The following is a 27,606-nucleotide window of genomic DNA, read 5'->3' on the forward strand; positions in this document are numbered from 1 at the left end:
TCCCTCCGAGGCCGCTCCGATTTCGGAGCGGCCTCGGAGGGAACGGGGGTAGGCTGCGCGGCTCGGCGCACGCCGGCTATACAAAATCCATAGCCTTGCGCGCGCCGATCCAGGTTTTTAGCAGATACGCGCGGCTCTGCGCGTATCTGCCTACTTTTGTTTGCGCCTGGAGCGCAAACAAAAGTAGGCTATTCGCGCGCCTTTTAAAATCCGCCCCATAGGGTAGAGCTTCTCCTGAGCTTCTGGCCGGAGAGGTCCTGTCCCTCTGTTCCTCCCAAAGGTGCCTGTAGAGCTTATTGATGTACAATATAAAAAAAAATTAAAACGTGGTTATCCAAAAACGTTGGTGTGGTACCTTTGTGTCTGCGGATAAGCGCCTTGCGCTTGATTTAGCGATTAACACCAGAGGTGGAGCCCATGATCCTGAGTTCCAGGCATGGCTCCTGGCTTCAGGTCCATTGCAGCAATGACCCAACCGAGGAAGAATGCGAGGATCAATTAAAAGAGGGAAAGAATTCCTGGATAGTTGCAAATGAAGGCTCATGGTGCCAAGATCCCAACCCTGGTTCAGACTGAACTGGAACAAAAGTGAGAAAGAAGGAACTCCTTGGCCCCCCCCCCCAAAAATATTGAAGTTACAAATAAAAGTTTGCCAACAGATATGTACTGAAAAACAGCAATGTCTAAAAACAGTGAAACGTGTATCAGAACCAAGATAATATACTTTAGATAACGCATATTAAGTGAGACTTTCATAACCGAGCTGTGCATTCGTAATGTCTGTTCCCCTGTGTTTTGGGAAGTTAAAGTGTTTAAAGACGCTCAACACACAGGTCTCATTTTTTTACAACTTTTTTTTTTCAAAAGAAATGCTCCCTTTTAAACGGTGCACTAATCAGTGAAATATAAAAAGTGAATGAGCATGGCACTTACCAAAGTTCTTATCCCAAAAATGCGCAACAAATTCTGACAGTCTCAAAATGTGAATCCCAGTTCTCTCTCATAATATCAGGGTTTATTTAATACTGAAAGCAGGGTTGAGCAGATCACAAGCTCTGTCCACTAACTTTATGAACAGGCGTTGGATTTTTAGATTTAATTGCTCACCTTTTCCAAATCCAAGCTGAAGGTGAGTCACAATTCAGGCACTGGAGCTATTTCCCTGCCCAAGTGGACTTGCGCTGTAAGTTGTACCTGAGGCAGTGGAGAATGGAAGTGACTGGCCCAGGGTTACAAGGAGTATTATCCATGGGAGCAGCAGGATTTCAGCCCTGGCTTGCCTGGCACTCAGCCTGCTGCTCTAATAACTAGGGCTACTTCTGCGCACTCTGTCTGGAAATACAGACTGTACAGTGAAAATCGGTTCACTTTTGTAATAGGTTTCAGAAAAACCTGCTTACAATAAAAATAAGGACCTCAAGAGATTCTTTTGCTTTTCTAAATACCAGTTATGAAGAAATCTGGTACTCAACTTCCGCTTATAAATTGCCAGGAAATGCTCTCTCAGCTGATTATTGCACAAATCTAAGCAGAGTCATTGCTTCTTTTATGTCTAGTTTACTAATTATAAAAACATTACCACAAGAAGTAGTAGTACAAGAAGGAAATAGTCAGGACAATGCTTACATTTCTGGGTGCTTGATCCCCTTTTCAAAAGCCAGATCTCGGTACGCTTTGCAGGCCATGAGGATACTCTCGGTCCCACCTGAAGTCACCTGGAAGGAAAACAAAGTAGTGCAAGATTCCATGGAAGCAGGCAGATTTGGGTATTTATTTTATATAATTGTGAATGCACAAGAATAAAATAACTTTAAAAAAAATCCTTGTTCATATTGCAGATACTGTGTAAGCCCCATCACGCAGTTCTTAAAACCTGGATCCTCACTGAGGTAAACTAAAGGACCCTTAGTTCTAATATAGCCCTGCTGCTGCTCCAAGCTTAAATCACAGCACAGCCTCTTCGCCACGGGGCCTTAGACCAAGGGCACTCTCCCAACCCATATTCCAGCTGTATTTCCAGTACAACTTTGCCTGCACCTTGACCAATCAATGACAGTCCTCAAACAGCCTTACCTTTCACTCCTTATGTTACCCCAATATTGAACAACTATAAAGAAGAGCTAAATTGCAGTTCTGCCAAGGCCTATGAAGTTTACATGCCATTGTCCTCTTCGATTTTTAGTGTTTGGGCATAGAAGAACATTTTCAATGGCCTCCATCCTGCCTAATGTTTCCATCCCAATCTCACACAATACATCTCTCTCCTGACATAGAACCTATGTTATTCCAGAAATGCACATCCATATAGCTTTTCCTATGTATGTCAGTTTCGATAAACATAACATTTCAAGGTATGTTTAAACTCCCAGTGAAGCCAGGCCATCATGGCCAGATTCTGGAGCAACCTAAGATCTACTTTTGCCTAAAGGCCAGATGGATATTAAATTATTTTTTGTGGGTACAGCACAGATTTTGAGCTGCTATAAATATTATAGGAACAAGTTTATAGAGAAAGACAGTTGGGTAAAATGGAAAATATATCACATCACGGTCATGAAAAAAGACCATTTGCTGCTTGCATGTCTTAGGCTGAATGACACCAGCCGGGTATGCATTATGTAATGTTCCCTGCATAAAGGTTAGTTGCCTTTATAAGCAATTTCCTGCTGACATTTGGTCAAGTGTCACCAGCAACAGCTGTTTCTGGAAGTTTAAACCAGTTTCAACATCATTGTTTGCAACGACAGCAAACAAAGTTTGTGGTTTACTGAGCAGCAATAGGCAGTTTTACATTACAATGTCTTCAGCTCTGTATAAAAAAAAATAGCTGTTTCTTGTTGAGAAGCAATTTGTAATGTTGGCAAGAACATTTTACATACATTTTCTAATCTCTGGTTTCCAAGAGGCACTGACAGGTCTGGTTTCCCGTATGTCCACAACAAATATTCATCATATGTATCTGCTTGCATTTTACATAATAAGTTTCTCCTGAAATCAAATCTGTCTGACCCTGAAGGTCCAGAGTTGAAAACCCTTGTTCCAGTTTCCATTAGTAAACATGCACCTTATTGTTAGCCTTTGACTTACACAATAAACTCCTTTATACAATAAGTACTATTTTTGTGCCTCAGTGGTAGGATACCACAACTAGACATGAACCTTCTTTAGTTCTGTGTCCTTACCTCTTTAAAGGATGTATGAGGTTACCATGCTGCCTAGGGTCAGTCATTCAGTACAGGCTGATGGTATATTTCATGGCATGACTAAGTGACACATACATAGTCCTATGTATATTTAATTTCTTCATTTATACACCAGGGCATTTTACAGCAAGTTACATAAACTCCCTTTTTCAAGGAGCTTACAGTCTATGGGCATGATTTTCAAAAGCATTTACAAGCTTCAAAATGGGTTTTACAAGTGTAAATGCACTTTACCCAGATAATTGGGCTTTTGAAAATTACTACAATAGAGATTTGCAATGGATGAAGTTTGACCTGATCCTACTTTAATGCAGCGTTAGATGTCAACAGCAAAAAGGTTGCACTCAGTGTTGAAGGACTGGAAGAAATTGCACATCAGCCAAATGCACTGTTTCCTATAAACTGTAAGTGTGTGCATTGGAAAGAAGAGAGCTTGTGCACACGGCAAAAGAAAGTGCGTACAAGCCTCCTGTCAGGTGAATAAAGTTTTATTTTTGTTTTCTAGTTCCGAGTGCTGCTGCTGAATAGCCAATAAAAAGCCTGAGAGCAGGCCCTGCGTGAACAGGCAAGAGAAACCCAGCTAGAAGTTGTCCTGCACAGGACCAGAAGAACGGAAACCAGCAGCTCAGCCAGAAGTAAGGAGAAACCGTGTCAGAAGAACCCTTAGGAGTTAAGCCTTTCGATATGATCTAAGGGATCCAGGCCAGTGTGGAAGCAGGCCCCACTGGTGAAGGACAGTTACAGAAATGTTGGCCATTCTTTCAGTGGTGAGTCAGTTGGTCGCAAGGGTGGGGATGTGATGGCAGGCCCAACTGAATTAAATTCTCTGCACAATTTCCAGAAGTTCCTTATGCCAGGGATGCTTGAGGGGTTGGGAGCCTGAAAGAGCCTAGAGGTTGGTCTCTGCTGCTCTCAGGAAGGCCAATACAGGGGACCAGTCAGTGAGGATGTTCCTGTGGTGGGAACAGCTGTCATTTTGGTGCTGAAGGGCTGGATGGGTTTGCAGTATTGTTGCCTGTGAAGCCAGTAGTGTTTTCTGCAGGTGAATTTGCTTCTTCTTCAGGAGTTCCTGCCTCAGGGGAAGGGCTCTCCAAGTCAGGAAGGTTTGGTTGATGATGTAGAGGAGGATGACTTGGGGGGGGGGGGGGGGGGAGGAGAATATTCTCTTGCAGAATTGTAGGGGCACTATCATTATTGCTTTATGAAATGGTGAGCTGTCTTCGGTGAAGAGTCAATCAAATTCTGCTAATTTCTTTTGTATATGACTGGTATATATACTACATTTTTCACTTCTTTTTTTTTAAGTTGGAACATTAAGTGATATTGTTTAGCTCCTGGCATTATTGTTTTATGATAAGAAGGGGGTGTTCCATGGGTGGGCAAGAGGCATTCTGAGGAGGAGCGGAGTTAGCTGCATACGTTAAGCAGCTAACTCTGATATTCGCAGTTAGCAGCTTAACTTATTCAGTTAACTCTGGTCAGGCTATAGGGTTGTCCTAAAGTTAGCTGGATAAATTCAGCGGTGCAACCGCACCACTGAATATACCCTGCTAGTTAGCCAGATATGTGTGAGTCCCCGATTAGAGTGGTAGAGGAGCCAGTTTAATCAGTGCTTAGATATTTGATGCATTAACCATTCTTCTGTAGGCCTTAGATGAGTTGAGAGGGGAAGAACGCTTGGGAGCCGAGCACACTGTTTAACCCGTGGTTGGATGCGCTTTTTGGACGCTCAAGACATTAAATAAAAATACAAACAGTTGATCTCATCAAGTAACCTTAAGAATTTAAAAATACTGCTAGTACAGTTTTATGATAGTGTTCTATTCTGGTTACACTGAACTGCTAGTGGAAATGGCTATTGTGCCTACTCCTTCAAAAAGGCAGGAAACCTCTTCTTCGTTCTCATTTTAGTCAGGTGGGTGTGAATAGCAAGGTTCTTTATGGAAAGTCCCCAACTCTGGAACTTCCCAGTGAAACTTGCCAGGGCCTTAACTTGGCCATCTTCCAAGGTCAGAACAAAAAAAACCAAACAAACAAACAAACCTATCTTCCATTATTCATAGTTACTCTGAATGTTTTTTTTAATTTTTTTAGCATGAGTGCCAATTAATTCTTTGCCACATACAATACATTCATTATGCTTAGTGGTCTAAATTATTATTTTCAGAATCTGAGTCAGTCACTCAATGGCCCAGGAGAGTGGGCTCTGAATTCTAAATCATAATTAAAACTATAAGCAGCTAAGATGCAATGCAATTTATGTTTTTGGTTTTGTAGTTTCTTCCTGCACCATTGGGCTCTTACTGGAATTTTGACATCATACATTTTCATTTGCAATGAGGCAAGGTTTTCTGCCATTTTTTTTTTTTGGTAGCCCAGCCATCAGAGCAACAGCTCTCTGCCAAGTGCCACAGGCTGCAACTCCTTCAGGATCCTGGCATGCATGCATTCCAAGTCTGGTCACCAGGTGTCACTACTGCATGGTGGCTGAGGCTTCCACTTCTCATGCACCAGATGAATCTGTGATATTAAATAGTTAAGATGAGATAATTCTGATATTTAAAATGCTCAAGTTATTTAAGTATAAGAAGGGTGGCTGCCTTCATATATGGGTGAATTAGGTGAACTCAACTTATGACTTCCTTAGCTGTACACAATGAAAGGCAAAATCTTGTGACTAAATCAACCATGCAGCAAAACCTTTTGCTAAGTATTCTCATGAGGGATATGCTACATGGCAATTGCTCTAAAGTTTATTTCCAAACATATCAAAAGTAATTACAAAGGAGAAACTTGGGGGGGCGGTTATTCATCAAATTGCATTAGGGCCTTATCGTTGTATTAGGGCCCTAACACTCGCAATAACATCATGCTGCCTGCGATAAATAAAAGCATCGCGAGATGCGTATGCAGATTTTTAACATTTTTCCCACATGTGAGGAGTTTGGGCAGAGTAAATTAAAGTGACGGGTGCTTAGCGTTGTGTGCGATAGCATAACACGTTATTGCACGTTTTAACACCGGAAATAACTACATCTTTTTTCTTGGCCTTATGCTGTGCGATATGCCCGAAACGGAAGAGAAAGACAGTGAGACAACTTTTTATACCATTGTAGGAGGGGCAACTAGTAACTGGTGGTGGGCTAGGATTTTGGGGCCTGTTTTACATGCACAGTCAGTGATATGAACAACACAGTACACGTCAGTGAAGATTTGATGTGATTTGAAGTGAGGAAAGGTACACAATGATTAGATTTGTACAATATACTCTCGACCTAGCTTGATAGCAGCTAGGTAGAGAGTGCATAACATTCGCGCACACACACACACTGGCACCCCATCTCTCAAGTGCGTGCACACACACACACTGGCACCCCATCTCTCAAGTGCGTGCGCACGCACGCACACACTGGCTCCCTCTCTCTCAAGCGCGTGCGCACACACACACACACACACACAGGCTCCCTCTCTCTCAAGCGCATGCGCATGCACTCACACACACACACACACACACACACACTGGCTCCCTCTCTCTCAAGCGCGTGCGCACACACACACACACACACTCCCTCTCTCTCAAGCGCATGCGCACACACACACAGGCTCCCTCTCTCTCAAGCGCATGCGCACACACACACACACACACACACACACACGCTCCCTCTCTCTCAAGCGCATGCGCGCGCGCACACACACACACAGGCTCCCTCTCTCTCAAGCGCATGCGCACACACACACAGGCTCCCTCTCTCTCAAGCGCGTGCACACACACTCAGGCTCCCTCTCTCTCAAGTGCATGCGAGCGAGCGCACTCGCACCCACACCAAGCAAAAGGAATGGTCTTCTCCGAGCCTAATAAGGTTTTTTCTGTAGGGACAATTTTGTGAGACTGGCCTCCAAACAGAAAGATTTCTAGCCACGGAGATTTAGAATAGAGTTGGAGAGAGAGATTAAATCACTAGCCATCTAACTCTTGTTTAAAACAAAACAAAAGTTACCAACACTTCATTCAGGCATGACTCGAGGGCCACTGCAAAGTGATTTTCATAATCTGAGCTAATCCTTCGGAGTAGCATTCCACATACTCACTCAAACAGTGGCCAAGTGTACTCTGCAGGCCTTTGATGATGAGTGTCCTAACTCTGCTGGAGAACAGTCTTCATATCACCTCAGCTTTCCAGCTCAGGTCTGCAGTACTTCTCCAGCACAGTTAGGCCACTCAACATTAAATTAATTGCAGAGGACGCTTGTGCTACTGTCGCTTGAGTGAACATGATCTTTGCAAAAACAGGTTTGTTTTTTTTTATCCATTAGATATCTAAGCTCCATAAGTTCAAATATGCACCCCAAAAATGGATCTAGTAGTTTTAAAGCATATCTTCCTCATCAGTATCAGAGCTGACATACTGTTAATGAAACAACTATATCTTTAAATTTAGGATTATGGATGTATTTTAAAAGATAACAAGAGCTAGAGCCTTCTCTTCCTGATCAGATGTAAAGGACTTTCGAAGACGGCTAAAATCAATTCTGTTCAGTGAAGCCTTTATGCTTAGTATATGTATTTTATTCTATTATTACTGTGTTGTAAAGACTTGGAATCCACACTGAAAATTCTGTGGAGGGAGCAGAATAGAAGCTTTCGCATGCATAAATAAATAGGGAAACCTCTCTTCATTAGATTTCTGTAGCTTTCCCAGGGATTAAGGCATGTCCAGCTTGGTTCTTAAGCAGTATTTCTGAGTAGTCCTCTGATGCAATTACAGGGTTTAAGAACAATGGCACAAAAAAATGTTTGCTTTAGGTTCTCATGAGACTTTGGTTTCACGTGTTAAAGCTGCAGTCCATGTAAGGTGAAATGTTTTCAGCCGGCCAAGATTCTGTACTGCTTTTGAATTATGCTGTGAGTTTGAAAGGAAAGCACCAGAATATTTTCTTCTGTCTTCTATGCAGCACCAGAAATGGATCTGTATTATCGTCTGGACTCTCCCTCATGTTTGCTACTTTGTATTGATTTTTTTTTCTTCAGTTCCTGAAATTGTGCTTGGCTGCATTTCAGGAAGAACTAACTCCTTTGTGCTCAGGGCATTGCTGGTAATGGGTTCATATTGATGAGCTCATAATGCTCGAGGAGTCTGCAGCATTACTGACCAAACTTGGTGCTCGTTTCATAAGACTACTGCGAATCAGTCCTGCTTTCATACAAAGCACCAGGCGTGGTTGAATATCTCAGGATGGCACGCACTAAACAGACATTTGTACAAATGCCTTAGCTTTGTAGGATTTCTTTTATCAGCAGCCAGCTATGGTCACATATTGCTGTGATTTAAATGTTATTCCTGTACACCTGCTGTTCTGAAACAGTCACCAATAATGTTTCATTGTGCCTGACAGTCATATTGGCCTTCTCTAGCTGTAAACATTGTGGCTTTGTTTGCATGCATAAGGGGAGATTTTGGCTGTTGGAAACTTAAAATGGCTATTGTCCTCTTAATGTTTCATTGCTCTTTTGAGTTTTAACTTTTTGCCAAATGAGGTCTCAAGTCTAATTAGGGACTCATAAAAATGCCACCAGCTGTAAGGCAGCAGTTAACTGTTTAATGGAAATTATGTACAGCAACCCCCCCCCCCCCCCCCCCTCAAGTCCAAGGTTAACAAGAAAACTTCAAAAACAACTTTATTGGAATACTTTGCTGTGAGCAGTCACACGCCTCCCCCAATCCTTTGATTAGGTCTCCTAAATTCTTCAAAACACAAAACCATGGAGACAATATAAATGTTCCCATTCCCTTCATGAATATTTTTGTTTAAACCTTGATACCTCGAGACTTCCACCAGTAACTGTGGGGATAATTTTGCCCCATAGGTCCTGCCACAAATTCAGTCTCACTTTGTGGTCCAATTGTGTAATGGCGTTACCTCCATGGGTACTCTGGGGAGGATGCAGCTGTCAGCAGGGTTTGCTAGAGTTGTACACTCTCTGCATTTCCCCCTCTGTATCTATATTTATCCCCTCCCCTTTGTACTTTTCCATCCTTTTAGTTACAGTGTAAACCGGTATGATGTTTGCACACTAATGTCGGTATATAAAAGCCTTTAAATAAATAAATAAATACATACATACATAATAAATAAATGTTATATCTGTACTCACTTATTACATTCTGGGGAAATATGGAGTTATACGCACAAAGAATTTCAAGCATAACCATGATAAATTGCTAAATCCCCCGAGTGCAGAGGCTGGGCCAGGGAATAACGAGGCTGTGGTGGAGAAGGCGGCATACCACACAGACTGAGAAGCGCTGGGCTAGAAGCAGGCAGCAAGGGATTGGCCCTTTTGGGACTACCAATCAGATATGCTGCTGATTCCACCTACAGCCAGCCTTTTACCTCCTGACTGGTCAAGTACCTATATGTGTGGACCGTTAACAGCTGCCACACTCGTGGGCCATTCAGGGCCTAGCCATAAGGTGCCCTCAGCAGCATGCCAGCTGCCCTGCACTCTGTGGGTACCACTACTTTCTGGCTCCTAATACTGTACTGCATTGGCAACCAGTAATAATTTCTTGCCGTGTAAATACTATGCTACAGGGTGGAGCTTGAGCATATGCATCAACAGGCAGTGGCATCACAAGAGAGCTTTGTCTAGATCTTTCCCCTTTCTTAGAGGTACAAGGGGCTTATCAGCGATTAGTTTGTAGGACCCAATTCACAAAGGTATTGATACAGTTTCTCAGAAGCCCAAACACTGGCCATACATTCCATTTCAATCTGGGCATACTGATATTCAGAGCCTTAAATAGGTCATGAACAAAACGTTTTAAATTTCTCATCATGATCTTGAAATACTCCACTCGGTCTGGAAGTTCTAGCACCTGTGCTAACTATTGTAGGTTTGTTTGGATCATAGTAAACATGGACTGGTGCTTCAGTTGCTAGATTCTGTGCCTGCTTGAATGCTATTCCCTGATCTGACCTCCATAGTTTAGTTTATTAAAATTGATTAATCACCTTTCTACAAATAAAATCAAAGTGATTTACAATAAAAAAAAATCAATTCACACTAACACAGCAATCACTGAAACAAATTAAAACAATAACATAAAAAATCATAACCAGTCAATTACATAGCCATCTTAGATGGGTAAACCATAGCCTGCGGACCATGTCCAGCTCATGTGGCTTCTTCATCAGGCCCGCTGGTCCTTGTTTATCTTATTGCCAGCCCGCCAAGTCACAACACTAGAACTACAGCTTTTGTTCTCCCACTTTCTCCTGTGGCTGCTATTACATCCAGTTGAGGAAACTCCAAGGCCACAGAGTCAAATCTGCTGTAGCTCAGATGCTGTCCCTGACAATGTCATCCATAAAGACCTACTTTTGCATCACAGAACACATCTTTTGAGCAATTGCAAGCACAACATGACTTACCATGTACACAATCTGTGCTTGTTTACAGGCTAGACATATTCAGGTATAAAAATCATTTGTGAAATTGTGAGATTATATCATTCTTATTCACTTAACAAGGTCATTAGAAATATGGGTACCAAGGTAAATAAACAGTCTGCCACTGGAACTTAGAGTGCAGGATAACTTGAAGAAATTCAAGAAAGACCTAAAAACATGGTGCTTTCAGCAAGCATATGGAATTAATGCCAAAGAGGATAACTGAGACAGAAGTTGGCAGAGGGACTCATTTCTACTTTCTTAACTATATTTTATTTTAATGAGTAGTTTTTAGTTATCTTGTTTTTATTTGTTATTGAATTTTATTGTATTTATTCTGTTTCTAACTGTTATATAATGATTTTTACTATTGTAAACCGTAAAGATAGAATTTTGTGTTCTGTGTAACGGTATATAAGAACTGCATCAATAAAAATAAATAAAGATATATTTGGTCAAATTTCAGCCAGATATATTAGCTGATTTAGCACTATATTGATCTGACTTCTGTAGATATGATGCATTGTTTCAAATTTATTGGGAAGCTCTCATTAGATGCTAAATATCAAGAAGTACAGTTTAAATTGTACATCAGTTATACTGATGCTATTAAAGCTTGTTGGCTAGGCATTACACACTCTGATGCAGAACTTCTCAACCACTGTGCTATGGTACACTAGTGTGTAGCAGCAAGATTCCTCCTGTGCTGTGGCAATCTGTCTTCCCCCTCCCTTCCTCTCTGTATCCCAAAGAGTTGTGGAGACCAGTGGGGCTGCAGTAGAGCCTGAAGAGGAGAGGCGGCCAGAGGAGCTCATTTCACTGCAGGTCCTAAGAGAGTGTGTGAGAGTCTGTGTGCATGAGTGTGTGAGGGAGAGATAGCCTGAGTTGTGTGAGGGATAGGCTTCTGACAGACCCAGGGAGGTTGGAAATTCTCCCGGTTGTACTGCGAACGTCCAATTTCCGCAAATCCCACGAAAGAGGGTCAGACCTATCCAAAGCGGAGAATGATGGAAGCTCCACAGATTGATTCAAATGGAAAGAAGAAACAACCTTAGGGAGAAAGGAAGGGACCGTATGCTAAGAGACACCAGAATCGGAGATCCATAGAAAAGGGCTCTACAGGACAAAGCTTGAAGCTCAGAAACCCTTTGCACAGAAGTGATTGCCATCAGAAAGACAACTTTCAACGTTAAGTCCTTCAAAGTCACCCTATGTAAGGGCTCAAAGGGTGGAGCACACAGAGCTTTGAGAACTAAATTCAGATTCCACGAAGGACAAGGGGAGCTCACTGGGGGACACAAATGCCTCGCTCCCTTAAGGAAACGAGCGACATCTGGATGCGTAGCCAATGGTATGCCCTGCACAGGAACGTGTAAGGAACCAAGAGCTGCCACTTGGACACGCAAAGAACTACAAGACAAGCCCTTGGCTAAACCCAACTGAGGGAAACAGAATATCAGAAACAGTGGCACGAGAAGGCACAATTTCCCTCGCCATGCACCAGGAGTCAAATACCTTCCAGACTCAAACATAAGACAAAGTAGACGTCTTACGCGATTGTAAGAGCATAGTGGCTACCGCATCGGAATAGCCTTTGCCCCTCAGACGCTGCCTCTCAAAAGCCATGTTGCTAGACAGAAGCGATCGACCTGGTCGAAACAGACTGGTCCCTGATGAAGAAGGCTCAGGAGCGGAGGAAAACGCAGAGGACCGTCCACTACCAGATGAAGCAAATCCACAAACCATGGCCTGTGCGGCCACTCGGGAGCTACTAAGATCACTTCACGCTGGGTGTCCTTCTATGCGTCTGAGCACCTTGCCTATTAGGGGGCAAGGAGGGAACACGTACAGGAGAACCGTCATCGGCCAAGGGAGCCTTGGAATTTTTTGACATCGCCATCAGATCCACATGGGGGATGCCCCACCTGTCGCAGAGAAGTTGAAAGGCTTTGTCCGCCAGCTCCCATTCGCCGGGATTAAGATGATGTAGACTTAGAAAGTCCGTGTGAACGTTGTCCACCCCTGCTATGTGGGACGGAGTTATGCTGATGAGATACCGCTCCACCCAGTCTACTAACAGGCGAGCCTCTTCTGCTATGGCACGACTTTTGGTGCCTCCCTGACGATTGATGTAAGCCACTGTGGTCATGTTGTCGGACAACACCCTGACCGACTTTCCCTCGATCAACGGGAGGAACGCTTGTAGTGCTAAGCGGACTGCTCTGGTCTCTAGCCGGTTGATGGACCAACAAGATTCTTCCGGAGTCCACTGCCCCTGCACAGAGGACCACAGACAAACTGCCCCCCAGCCTGAGAGACTGGCATCTGTGGTCACCACCGTCCAATCCAGGATCATCAAAGGGACTCCACTGGACAAATTGCCCGCGATCAGCCACCAATGTAGACTGGAGCGAGCGGAATCTGTCAACGGCAGGACCAGATGGAACTGCTTGGAGGTCGGATTCCACCGGGATAGCAAGGCTGACTGTAAAAGCCGCATATGAGCGAAGGCTCATGGAACCAGCTCCAAAGTAGAAGTCATGGATCCTAGCACTTGTAAATTATCCCATACTGTGGGCCGGCACTTGGAGATTAAGGACTGCACTTGCCCCTGCAACCTGACAATCCTGTCGGTCGTGAGATAGACCCGACCCTGCCGAGTGTCGAACAAAGCTCCCAAATACTCCAAGGACCGGGAGGGGATCAGGTGACTCTTGGACATATTGACCACCCAGCCAAGCGCCTTCAACAGCTGCAACACTCGCTGGATCGCTTCCAGGCAAAGAGCTTCCGACTTTGCCCGAATCAGCCAATCGTCCAGATAGGGGTGCACCAACAACCCTTCTCTGCGCAGCCTTGCTGCCACGACCACCATGATCTTGGTGAAGGTCCTGGGTGCTGTAGCGAGACTGAAAGGCAGAGCCTGATACTGATAATGCCTCCCTAGTATTGCAAGTCTCAGGAACTGCTGATGATCCTCCCTGATGCTTACATGCAGATACGCCTCCGTGAGGTCCAGAGACGCCAGGAACTCCCTGGGATGTATGGCTGCGATCACCAACCGGAGCATTTCCATGCGGAACCTTGGGATGCGCAGACATCTGTTTACCCATTTTAAATCTAGAATGGGACGGAAGGACCCCCTCCTTTTTTGGTACCACGAAGTAGATGGAATATCGGCCTGTGCGCTGATCCGAGGGCGGGACTGGAACAATGGCTCCCAGGGCGAGAAGACTTTGCACCGTCAACCTTACCGCTTGACACTTCGCAGCATAGCCGCAAGGAGAAACCAGAAACTGTTGGCGTGGTTGGCGTGCAAAATCTAAAGCGTAGCCGTCTCTTATCACAGATAGGACCCACTGGTCTGACGGGATCTTGGTCCATTCCTCATAAAACAGAGACAGTCTGCCTCTTACCACTGGTACCGAGGAATGGACCGGCTGCCCATCATTGCGAAGCTTTGCCTCCTGGAGCTGACGGAGAGGTACCGGGTCTACTGAAACAGCGCCCTCGAAAGGACTGAGGTGACTGCTGTCTGCCTGTAGTCTGACAGAACAATGAGGTGGACGCCCGTGGCGTACGAGCCCTCCGGCCACCACGAAAATGAGATCTTGAAGAAAACGAAGATCTCTGCTTAGGTCTGTCTTTGGGAAGGCGATGGACCTAATTCTCTCCCAGGGATTGAATCAAGTATTCCAGTTCTTTACCAAAAAGCAAACTTCCCTTAAAAAGAAGAGAGCCCAACCTTGATTTAGAAGACACATCCACAATAAGTGTCGAGCCGAGACCGCTGAGACCATGGACCGAGCAGAAGTCCACAGAAGATCATACAGCGCACCTGCACTGTATGCTTTCACAGCTTCCAGGCGCCCAGCTTGATGAGCTTCCTCCTCGGAGAGAGACTCATTGGCCAGGAGTTGCTGAACCCAGCGCAGGCCCGCTCTCAATCCGAAGTTACTACACACGGCTGCTCAGACCCCCAGCGCTGAGACTTCAAAAATTCTCTTCGGCTGCAGCTCAAGCTTCCGGTCTTGCAAATCCTTGAGAGTCGTACCGCCTGTGACTGGAATAGTTGTTTTCTTCGTAACCACAGCCACAGTGGCATCGATCTTCGGGACTCTTAGAACCTCTAGAGCCTCCTCAGGCAGAGGATAGAGTTTATCCATGGCCTTCGTAACTTTGAGCCACATATCCGGTGTATCCCATTCCCTGTACAGCAAATCCATCGCTGAAAAATGGAAAGGGAAGGTAGTAGGTTGGCCCCTCAGACCCAATAAAACTAGATCCATAGACCCTAAGGATGCCTGATCCTGTGTCGGTTCAATGCCCAACTCCTTCAGAATAGCTGGATCAGAGGGGCAAGCTCCTCTCTACGGAACAACTGGACCTACCTTAGGGTCATCTCTGTCGGTGCCATGGGACTCTCATGCAGCACTCTGCTGCGGGTCCTCCTCATCCTCTACCCCCCTCAGGAGAGGGGTGGCCAGGCCCTGATCGTCTGGATCCAGAGACATCAGAGAATGAACTAGAGTCGCCCTGAGGTGCCTGAGACCTTAAAGGGTGCTTATCCTTGGGGGGCTTCCTGCTCCGAGCAGCTCCTGGCCCGTTTTCAGGACTTAGACGGTAAAGGTGAGGAACTCCTGCCCCTGCCGGGTCTTTTCGCGGCTCTCTTAGCTCTAAAGGCCTTATGTAAAAACCTAATGTAATCCGAATTAGATGAGGACGATGAAGGGGAATCTTCCCCATCTGTAGGGGCCTCCCCCAACGCAGACCGCATGTGTTTTGCCGCGCGAGACCTCCCCATGGGCAAACGCTGCTGCGAGCAACAACGCTGTGCTAAAAAATTAACTCCCGACGCGGCCAGCCCTGCCGCACCAAAACCATCTAAGATGGTGCCCGTTGCTCAGCGGGAACGGATCACAAGGAATAACTGGCATCTCCCCGAACGTGCCAGTGACCGAAGAGACGCGCAGCATAACCCCCCTCCCCCCCACCCCGGTGGTCTGTGAGGAGCCCTCACCCCCCAGCATGCAAGTAGAACACAAATCGTCCCTGGACAAACAACCGTGCGCCAAGCTGCATGCTCTGCATGCCGCACTCCGGGACATGTCGAGCTGAGAGAAGAAAATAAAACTTAATTTTTTTTTATTTTTTTTTTTTTGTTAAAACGCCGAACGGGAGCAAAAAGCCTCAAGAACCAAAAGAAAAGACCGCTGAGGGAAGGGAGAGTCGCAGCATTCAATAATAACTTTTTTTTTTTTATTATTATTATAGAAGTACTTGCCCAGCATAGGAAGGGGTCTTGCCACTAGGTCTCCAGGGGTGAGTGAACCGGGCTCCCTGGTATCAACCCCTCAGCTGCTGAAGGAAGGCTATCGGGGCCTCGACCACAGCCGCAGCTGCCTCTTAAACCAGGAGGAACTGCTCTTCCCCTGGGAGGCCAAGGAGATCCTTGCTGAAGAAAAGCCGCTCAGTCCTCTCTTTCTGGTTTGGTTTTGTTTTTTTGTATGACCAATTAAGAACCAAAAAGAATAGACCAAATTAAAATGGAATCTCTAACTGCCTCAAACACACACCCAGCCTGTGGGTAAGCACTCCTAGCACCTGCTGGAGACAGAGTAATACTGACAGGCTGTGGGTGGCACCTAGGTATATATAGGTTCTCTGTCTCCACCTGCTGGAGACAGAGTAATACTGACAGGCTGTGGGTGGCACCTAGATATATATAGGTTCTCTGTCTCCACCTGCTGGAGACAGAGTAATACTGACAGGCTGTGGGTGGCACCTAGATATATATAGGTTCTCTGTCTCCACCTGCTGGAGACAGAGTAATACTGACAGGCTGTGGGTGGCACCTAGATATATATAGGTTCTCTGTCTCCACCTGCTGGTGTGGGGACAAAACCAAGGAGTCTGGACTGATTCGGGTACGTACAGGGAATTGTTATTTGATTGCTAACTATGTTTATGAATTTAATGCTCTATTTATTGCATTGTTTTCTCTTTGTAAAAACAGAATAGATGTGGGTTCAGTCAAATAAATGATGCTTAATTAGCCGCACAACCACACCATCTTTAACCGATGATGCCAGCAGACAGGTAGATATTTACACTTTCCATCTGGAAGCAAGGCACTGTCATGCAACCTACAAAACATTTATAAAGTAGAAGGTACAAGTTGGAAAAATAGCATTGGTTCTATTTTCCTTTTGTCTGAAACATTAAATTTCATATTGCTCTTCAAAACAAATCCCAAAAACCACTATCCTCAGAACTCAAAAATCACAAGGTAGAGCAAGTGGAAATAACAGAGCTGGTATCGTAAAGCACTTGTATCACTCCACTATTGTGTGCTGAACAAAGCCCCAATCTAGGGGGGATATAATCATGTACCTCAATCTAGGGGGGACATAATCATGTACCAGAGCTTTTCAAATATCAGCAGCTGATTTTTTGTAGATTTTTTTTTAAGATGCAAATAAAACTTCAATTGTGATAGACTCAAATGGGTAGATTTTAAAAGGACCATGTGTGCACCCATAAACATGCGTATCTCGATGCGCACAAAAATACGCACTATTTTATAACCTGCGCACTCTTCACGCATACATATCTGCAGCTGTACACACATCTTCCACGTGCCACTTTGCCACAGCTCCTCATTAGGCGCAGGAGTCTTGTGAACATCGGGGGTGGGGGGGGGGGGAATCATGAGCATGTTTCTGCTCGAGGCTTTGTTCAACATGCAATAGTGGAATGAAACAGGTGCTTTTAAGATACCAGATCTAAATTGTTTCCACTTGTGCTCTACCTTGTGATTAATACATTAAATGTAACACTAACCTGTTAATCCTGTCTCTAACAGAGCTTTGAGAGAAATGGCACCAAAATCTGCATTTTGAGTTACTGCTTGGTTACTTACAGCTCCACAGGCTTCTGGTCCCCCATTAAAGAGTGTGCAGGCCATTCTAACTATTTCGGCTTCCATCTTCCGAACTCCCGGGAAGACATCAGGATGAAGAGGGTTACTCCAGGCAAACTCTGCATATATCTAAAGAAAGAAAAAATGTATTTGGGAGTTTCAGGTTTCTGATAAGTGTGGAAAAAAAAAAAAGTGTGGAGGTAAACACTGTAAAACTCTGCAAAATGGATTATGCATGCTTAAGATTATCAGTGATGCATGAATCTTGCAGCAATCTGCTGGGCTGATCTGAAGAAAGACTGAGCACCCTATACATAGCACATTCTTCGTTGTCTTATAAACTACACAGACAGGCATTTTCCAGAGGTGACTGATCTGAAAAACAAACATTACTACAACACCACTCTGTATTATAGTAATTGACTTTAAAGTAGTTAGGACACAGAGCTGTGTGATCTTAAACAAGTTTTATATTTCTGATCCATCTGTTTCTTCCTGCTACTTTGGGCCTCCAGCTAAAATCGGAACCAGGGCTGGGGATCTGACACCATTAATCTCTCACTCACAATTACCCAAATATTTTCTTCTATTTTACATACATTGCCTCCTTTTAGTCCGGTCATTGCAATCACAGACCTCAGCCGGGGGCCATGCCCTAGCACTCCTTCCAGAACTCTGCAATTGTACACCCTCAATCCGGCCAATAGATGTTGCCATTGAGCAATAACTCCCCCCCCCCCCCCCGCAGCATTCCCAGTCTTTGGTGATCCAGACAATGAAGATCTGAGGTGAGAATCAAATCCATTGTACATTACTGCCACTAAGCCACCCAGCTGGCCCTCCTTAATTACCATTTTTAATCCTGCTATATTCAAAAATAGTGAGAGCCAACATTTTAGGTAGGTTAATTATTTTGCACTGTACCATGTACACAAATGCCACTATATGAAATCATAAATCTATTTTTAAATAGAAAAAGGACATAGTTTACATTTCTACAAAGGACTCACTTTTTTTTTTTTTAATAACTCGGTGATGCAGTTATAGTATCACTAGAAATCATCCAATGGCAACTTCTTCTTACCCGGTAAGAAAGAGGAACCAAGCAAAAAGAAGGGAATAACAGTAAAATGTCAGAGTAAGAGGGGACTATCAGAAGAAGAGAAAGCAGCAGGGAATGTGTAGACTATGAACTGGAACACACACTTGAACCACAGATAGAGAAGCAATTTAGATGAAGTAAAGAGGGAGAAAGAGAGGAAATTTTCAGTATTCACTGAAGACTACCTTGGAGAAGGACCACTGATAGTAGGCAAAGGGGCAGATGGGGGATTTATATGGAACGTGTAAAACTGAAGGTGGTACCAGATGAGGTACATCTAACAATACTAAGAATTCAGAATACTTTTTCGCATGCCCGAAGAATTTTTTTTAATACATCAATAAAGCTGATTAGAAAAGGGTGGATGTAGACCCATTTAACAAAAGTGGTAACAGAGAAGAGGTTGGAAAGCCTTTCCTCAGAGATGGAAAAATTAATGGCAACACTACTGAAGGAAAGGATAGTAAACTACCAATATACAATCCAGTTGGTTGCAAAATATCATCAGCATGATTTTACCAGTGGCAGATCATGTCAAAAGAATCAGAAAGCCTGTGAGGGAGTCAGTTGGACCATTAAATGATTGAGGGGTTAAAGGGGCACTTAGAGAAGATAAGGCCATCGCAGAAAGATTAAATGATTTCTTTGCTTCGGTGTTTACTGAAGAGGATGTTGGGGAGGTACCCGTTATGGAGAAGGTTTTCATGGGTAATGATTCAAATGGACTGAATCAAATTACGGTGAACCTAGAAGATGTGGTAGGCCTGATTGATAAACTAAAGAGTAGTAAATCACCTGTACCGGATGGTATACACCCCAGAGTTCTGAAGGAACTACAAAATATGAAATTTCAGACCTATTAGTAAAAATTTGTAACCTATCATTAAAATCATCCATTGTACCTGAAGACTGGAGGACAGCAAATGTAACCCCAATATTTAAAAAGGGCTCCAGGGGCGATCTGGGAAACTACAGACCGGTTAGCCTGACTTCAGTGCCAGGAAAAATAGTGGAACGTGTTCTAAACATCAAAATCACAGAACATATAGAAAGACATAGTTTAATGGAACAAAGTTAGCATGGCTTTACCCAGGGCAAGTCTTGCCTCACAAATCTGCTTCACTTTTTTGAAGGAGTTAATAAACATGTGGATAAGGGTGAACCGGTAGATGTAGTATACTTGGATTTTCAGAAGGCGTTTGACAAAGTTCCTCATAAGAGGCTTCTAGGAAAAGTAAAAAGTCATGGGATAGGTGGCGATGTCCTTTCATGGATTGCAAACTGGCTAAAAGACAGGAAACAGAGTAGGATTAAATGGACAATTTTCTCAGTGGAAGGGAGTGAACAGTGGAGTGCCTCAGGGATCTGTATTGGGACCCTTACTTTTCAATATATTTATAAATGATCTGGAAAGAAATATGACGAGTGAGATAATCAGATTTGCAGATGACACAAAATTGTTCAAAGTAGTTAAATCACAAGCAGATTGTGATAAACTGCAGGAAGACCTTGTGAGACTGGAAAATTGGGCATCCAAATGGCAGATGAAATTTAATGTGGATAAGTGCAAGGTGATGCATATAGGGAAAAATAACCCATGCTATAATTACACAATGTTGGGTTCCATATTAGGTGCTACAACCCAAGAAAGAGATCTAGGCGTCATAGTGGATAACACATTGAAATTGTCGGTTCAGTGTGCTGCGGCAGTCAAAAAAGCAAACAGAATGTTGGGAATTATTAGAAAGGGCATGGTGAATAAAACGGAAAATGTCATAATGCCTCTATAATCGCTCCATGGTGAGACCGCACCTTGAATACGGTGTACAATTCTGGTCGCCGCATCTCAAAAAAGATATAATTGCAATGGAGCAGGTACATAGAAGGACTACCAAAATGATAAGGGGAATGGAACAGCTCCCCTATGAGGAAAGACTAAAGAGGTTAGGACTTTTCAGCTTGGAGAAGAGATGGCTGAGGGGGGATATGATAGAGATGTTTAAAATTATGAGAGGTCTAGAACGGGTAGATGTGAATCGGTTATTTACTCTTTCGGATAGTAGAAAGACTAGGGGGCACTCCATGAAGTTAGCATGGGGCACATTTAAAACTAATCGGAGAAAGTTCTTTTTTACTCAACGCACAATTAAACTCTGGAATTTGTTGCCAGAGGATGTGGTTAGTGCAGTTAGTATAGCGGTGTTTAAAAAAGGATTGGATAAGTTCTTGGAAGAGAAGTCCATTACCTGCTATTAAGTTCACTTAGAGAATAGCCACTGCCATTAGCAATGGTAACATGGAATAGACTTAGTTTTTGGGTACTTGCCAAGTTCTTATGGCCTGGATTGGCCACTGTTGGAAACAGGATGCTGGGCTTGATGGACCCTTGGTCTGACCCAGTATGGCATTTTCTTATGTTCTTAATTAGATGACTATTTAATTAGATAGAAGGCATGCACTGGATGTCATTTATTTGGATTTCAACAAAGCTTTCAATACTGTGCCACATAGGAGGCTCCTGAATTAGCTTAACATCTTGGGAGTAAGCTACAAGGTGGTGGACTAAATTAAAAATTGATTGAATGTTAGAGGACAGAAGGTGGTGGTAATGGAATTCACTCAGGGAAGCGACAGGTGATTACTAGAGTTTCTCAGGGATTGGTCCTGGGGCTGGTTCTGTTCAATATCTTTGTGAGCACTATTGTGGAAGAGTAAGAAAGAAAAAAGTTTGTCTTTCTGCAGACGATACCAAGATATACAACACAGTAGACATATTTGAGCGATTAGACAGAATGTGAAATGATATAAGGAAGCTTGACAGTTAAGATTCAATGTTAAGACCTCAGTGTGTTAATGAATGATGATCTCAAGGTAGCAAAACAGTGTGACAAGGCAATGGCTTGAGTCACAGCTGCATAGAGAAAGGCACAAACATTGAAGGAAAAAAAGTGGTAATAATACCCTTGTACAGGTCTTTGGTAAGACCTTATTTAGCATACTGTGTTCAGTTCTGAAGACAATCTCCAAAAGGATAGAGATAGGTTAGAGGCAATCTAGAGAAAGTACCAAAATGATGTCTGCACCAAAAGATAAGAAATGAGACTTCAGGACCTGAACACATATACCCTAGAGGAGAGGAGAGTCAAGGTTATGATAGATATTTAAATATCTGAAAGATATTAACATACAAAATACATGTTTCACAATGGAAAGGAGGCTATAGAATTAAGGGTTACAGTTTTAAACTACAAGAGGTGTATTCACTAACAGAAAAAAAAAAATTTTTCATGGAAAGGGTGGTGGATGTATGGAATCCTCTACTGGAGGAGGTAGTGAAGACAAGGATGGTGTCATGCTGGTTAGTGCACCCTTGGACTGCAGTTAAGTTGATGTAGCCTATCTTGTGCAAGCAAAAGATAGACCTTATCAGGTGGTAAGCTGGCTTGCCATGAAACTTGATCTTCCACTTAACCAACCACCTCCCCCCTTGGGTTGGCCTGCAGGTTCTGGCAGCCAGCAGGACTTACAGGGTGAAAGGAGATCAAGGTACCCTGAAGATGAAACACGATCAAGGTCCAATCCAAAGTCAGAGCAGGCTGAAAGCGAAGCAGAGTCAAGATCCAAACCAAGGTCAGAGCAACAAGGAGTCAAAACTAGGACCAAGACAACACAGGACAGGCTAGGGGTTTAAATCCCCCAGTTGGTTGAGGTCATTACTTAGCATTCCAGGTGAGATTCCCACCAGGGAGCACACACCTAGAGGGGCTGCAGCTGCAGCAAAGAAATAACATTCCTGACAGCATCTCCAGGGGCAAGTGTGGCTGACCATGGCCTGGCCACCACAGCCAGCCTAACATTACATGTCCCCCCCCCTCTCCTTCTAAGCCCCCTCCCTAAGTCCTTGGCTTGGGCTCATGGGGAAAATGGCTGTGAAACCTCTTGGTCAGATGAGCTTGGACATTTTTGGCTGGTTCCCAGGTGTTTTCTTCAGGTCTGTATCCTTTCCAGGAAATTAATTGAGCTTCCCTCATATTTTCTTAGCGAACATGATTTTTTGAACTTTGAATTTGCTGTCGGAATCCAAGAAAACTTCTGTAGGAGTTGGTGGTTGCCTATTTTTCCACTTAAGGATCAAGGTCTCAGAGAAATGTGGAAGGCACTATATATATATGCAGAGTAGATGAAGTTAATTGGTCCAATCTGTCTCAGGATGGGATAAAGAGCAATGAAAACAATGTATGAATTTAAAAGAAGGAAGGTTTAAGTGAAGTTTCTGTGTGCTCAGCCAAACTAGAGTTCCTGGAGAGAATAGTGGTACAGGATTTTTTTTTTTTTTAAAGTTTCTGCAGCCTTAAGGAGGAGTTGAGTCTTTTTCCACAGTTCCAAGAGGTTGCAGTTGTATTGACCGCAGGCCAGCATTTAGCAGTAGCAGAAGTATAATCTTCGGGTGTCTACCATGGACAATGAAGAAAGGTGACCATCTTGCCGCTTCATAGGTATGATTATTATAGCAGAACTCCGCCCATGGTAGTAATCATGGGCGGAGTTCAGAAACACAGACCTGAAGAAAGGTTTTTAAGTCCGATTGGGTCTCTTTGTTAAGCCATTCAATTGGGGATGATGCGCCGAGAAGAAGTCAAGTGAGACATTGAGTTTTACAGAGAAACTTTCAGAATACCGAAGTGAACTGTTGCTCATTATGTGCTTGGGTAAGCTTATTTATTCATTTTATTTCAAAATTACTTATATACTGCCTGCTCCATAAATCATAGCGGTTTACAATTTAAACATACATAATAAAGACACATGAATAAAACAAACTCATCATAAGACAATACATTAACAGTTTCTGGAAATAAATCATGCCATTGCCAGTACTTTGACTTCAGTTAATTAATTTCTTTAAAGCCTGCTTGAATAGCCAAGTTTTTAATTTTTTAATTTTTATTTATTTATTTATTTTAAATCTGCAATTAACCTCAATAGTTCTGGCATGGTGTTCCACAAAATGGGTCCCGCCAATAAGATAGTTTCTTCTCTCACTTCCCCCAGGTGTGATTGATGAGTGAGGGAACATCAAGAAATCCTTTATTAGATGATCATAAACTGATGTGGTGTGTATACAAGTTATCTAGTACCAAGCCAAAAGAGTATTTACACTGTGAATGATGTTATGAATTAATATCAGAATTTTATATTGTATTCTATATTTCATGGGCAGCCAATGTAAATCAGCTAGAATGGGATTATATGATCATATTTCTGCTTCCCTGTAAGGGCTCTTGCTGCTGCGTTCTGCAATAACTGAAGGGGTCTGATTGTGATAGATGGTACTCCAAAGTGTAAGGAATTGCAATAGTCTAAACCTGCAAATATCATAGTTTTTAATACCAACCAGAAGTCATCTATCTCAAGAAATGGTTTCAATCTCCTCAACATTCTGAGTTTGTAATACCCTGTCTTAATCAAATTGCAAACATGATCTTTCATTGAAAGACTTGTATCAAAACACCTAGATTGTGAATGACAGATGAAATTATAATTTCTTGATTATCAAAATGAAAACTATGAAATGAAATCCCCAATCCATGTAGATGGAAAATCTCTTTGAAGAAAAGATGTGCAAGCTGGGCTGCTGAAGGCAGAGACAGTAATGGAATGAAATATGCCATTTTGGAAAAAATGATCCACGACAACCCAGATAACTGTGCAGCCTTCTGATGCGGGCAGGTCCTTAATAAAACAGATACATTTATGAGTCAAGGGCTTGTTCAGGACTGGTAGGGGTTGGAGAAGATCTCATGGAAGTTGGAAGGACGATTAGTTGTGGGCACAATTGGAACAGGAATCTACATACACCTGACAGCCTTGGGGCACTCAGGGTCACCAATACTGACGTGACATCAAGTCCATAGTCTTCCAGAATCCTTGGTGTCCACCCAACTTGGAATCATGGCTCCACTTGAGGACCTTCGAGAAGGCCCCTGAGTACCATAGTCTTGCCAACAGGAACAGTAAAGGAAGTAGTGGCTAGAAACTTAGCCAGGTCCAAGATGAACAGTGGTTCAGTAGCAGTATCAGACAGGACAAATGAATATGACAGGAATTTGCCCTGGTGTTCTCAGCAGGAAAAAAAACAAAAAAAAACTATATGGAAGTCAAATCTATTAAAGAATAATGACCAACGAGTGTGTTGGGAGTTTAGCCTCTTGGCCTTCTGAAGATAGAGAAGGTTCTTGTAATCTGTCATCACGATTGTAATGAATCTGTTGCTGGGAGTTAGCATCTGTCAATGTTCTACTGCTAGGGGTCAGCAGTCTGTAAAGAATCTGTATTTCAGGCTCCTGGAGGAGGGAGTAGTTAGCAATCTGTAGAACTCCGTAGGCGGAGTTAGCAATCTGTAATGATTCTGATATAGTTGTGGGTGGATCCCTGGGCCGGTGGCAGAAGACCATGCCCCCGAGAGGATATCCCGAGAGGGACCACTGGCTAGGCTTGAGTATGGAGACAGACACACATTTAGTTCTTTTATTAAACAGGTATTGAAACCACCAGAGGTGGCAGTAGTGAGCTGGATATGCCCGGCAGGGCTATAGTCCCTCAGGTACTGGAACAATGATCCCAGGATGGCTGAGCTGTTGAGAAACTGTAGAAAGTGAGTAGACAGAGCTCATGAACAGAACTAGATGACAAAACTCATATAAGGTCTTAAGGAAGCTCAAGAGCTGGAAAGGTTTAGACCCTCGAAGAGCGAGTACCTGGTTCCAGGGTAAGCTCTGAGAGAGCGATGGTAACTCACAATTGTTTGTAGTGGTGATAGTTTCCAGGCAGAAGGGAATCTTCAGAGTGTCCAGGAACATGGGCCCTCGAGGAGTGAGTACCGGTTCCTATTTGTAATCTGAAGTAAAGAAAAGAGCGAGGCCACCGAGGATCGGGTACCCCTGGTAAGAAGGCAGAGTAGCTTGGGGGGAGTAGTCCGAAGGTAGCGAGACACTTTCCCATACCAACTCCTTGCTAACTCATTTGATAGTGCAATTAGAGACCTTTAAATATTGGAAGCGGATGACGTCATCTCAGGGGGATCCCCGAGGTTCGTGCCCTTGATGGTACTTCAATCCGAGCATGCGCGTGCCCTAGGTCATCAAGCAACATGGCAGATTTGCAACGTCGAGCCGGTCCGGGGATGCTGGAGGAAGACGGCATGGAGACGCCACGGCAGCCAGCCGTCCATCAGACCTGGAGGGAGTCGCCACAGAGGTAGAGAGGGCAGAGTGAGGGCGTCGATCAGCGACTGACGCAACAACGATGAAGGGATGAATGGCTCCCTCCAAGAGGTGTTGCTATTTTTAGAGGGTGAGCTTGATGGCCGGAAGTTCCCAATCTGGTGTAATTTTTTTTTGGTCAGAAACAACTTTCTAGAAAAAGGAGCAGGGGTGTATTTTGCCATCTGACACTGCCTGGAAAAGAACTGTTCCTGCTCCAATAGAAGAAGCATCCACCTCCAAGTAGAAGAGTCATTCTGGACCTGGATGTTGAAGGACGGTTGTCTCCTTAAGCTGCTCGAAGGCCTGGACTGCATCAGAGGACGTTCTTTAGGAGTTGCCCCTATGCAAGTAAAGGCTTTAAGAAGGATGGTCAACAAAAAATAGTGAGGAACACATTGGCGGTAATTTTCAAATCCTAAAAAGTGTTGTAAAGCTTTAAGCCCCACAAGGCAGGGCCACTCTCTGATGGCAAGAGTTTACTAGGGTCCATCTTCGAACCTTGTGCACTGATGATGTAGCCTAAAAAGGGTAGTTCTGTTTAAAAGAACATCTTTCCAGTTCTCTATATATTTTTCTTCTTCTACATATATTTATTTGAGCAATTCCCAACTAAATGAAGAGAAGAAAACAACTTGCAGTTCTCCAAGGTATGGCAATCTTGTTCTCTCCATCAATACATAAAGTAATGTACGCCCACGCCTACCCCCTGCTTTCTGGGACCGCTGCTCTAATAAATAAATTATGAGATCTTAAAATGCCAGCTTTTGACTCACAACAAAAAGGATATTTGGCAGTAAGCAAATTATTCCTTTGAAGTTAAACTAAATATCTGGCAATCAGCTCAATATTCCCAACTTAAGCTCTTATTTTATGTCCTCATAACTGGCAATCAGCAAATTCTTGCCTACTGTGTATAGGATTAGCAATTACAAATGAATATAAAGCAAAGCATCCCAAGGACAGCAGGATTTCAGTCCGCACACCTGGGTGATATTAATCAGTAAACTCCAAGGCGCCAATGCAATAAAGTGCGCCCAGCCTAGCACACGGGTTTACATGCAGTTGGACACAATAGACTAGCACCTGATGCAATAAGGAGATTAGCGCATCCAAAATGAGCGCCCAAACAAATGCATAGCCGATAGTGCCCATCATATGTAAATTCCATGTAAATAAGGCATTAGATATTACCCCAATGAAGAAAATCGCTGGGCACCCAACGCATGCTTGTTAACATGGCAAATTTAAGAGGTGGTGTAAAGTCAATCACGAGTCAAGGGCTCATGAGAAATTAAAAAATAAAGTCCTCTGCATTCCTCCTACTTAGTATCGTAACACTTAAATTTACTGCTTGCAGTGTTGAAAAATAGATGTATATTGGCTTGATTAAAAAAAATTTTATGGACACAAAATTTAGATGCCCATTGCAAGGGGCACTTAGCTATAGGTATGTTCAGCAACCTCAGCAAAATCAGCCAGACGGAACAAGATAAATAAGGACACTTATTGAGCATCTGTTGCAATTGTGGGTGCCTGATGCATTTAAGAACTAGGGACACACAATTCTCCCCTAGCACATCCTTTTTTTTTATGCAGCCCCTCATTTAAATACTGCATCAGGGGGGAGAGGAGAGAGCAAGTAAGAGCAGCGGCTGATTACCT

The 27,606-nt window shown here is 43.5% G+C and overlaps 1 protein-coding gene across 3 annotated transcripts in view; it reads right to left on the minus strand.

Moving 5' to 3' along the window:
- The window catches only part of SGPL1 (sphingosine-1-phosphate lyase 1), a 210,634-nt gene that overhangs the window by 48,063 nt on the left and 134,965 nt on the right, over positions 1–27,606 (minus strand). For all 3 annotated transcript variants that reach the window (XM_029609059.1, XM_029609060.1, XM_029609058.1), the window contains 2 exons: positions 17,578–17,706; positions 1,627–1,715 (listed from right to left, as the gene is read on the minus strand). In XM_029609059.1, coding sequence (XP_029464919.1) covers positions 1,627–1,715; positions 17,578–17,706 — 218 coding nt within the window. The remainder of the gene's footprint in view (positions 1–1,626; positions 1,716–17,577; positions 17,707–27,606) is intronic.

Source organism: Rhinatrema bivittatum, chromosome 7, assembly GCF_901001135.1.
Source record: "Rhinatrema bivittatum chromosome 7, aRhiBiv1.1, whole genome shotgun sequence".
NCBI lineage: Eukaryota > Metazoa > Chordata > Amphibia > Gymnophiona > Rhinatrematidae > Rhinatrema > Rhinatrema bivittatum.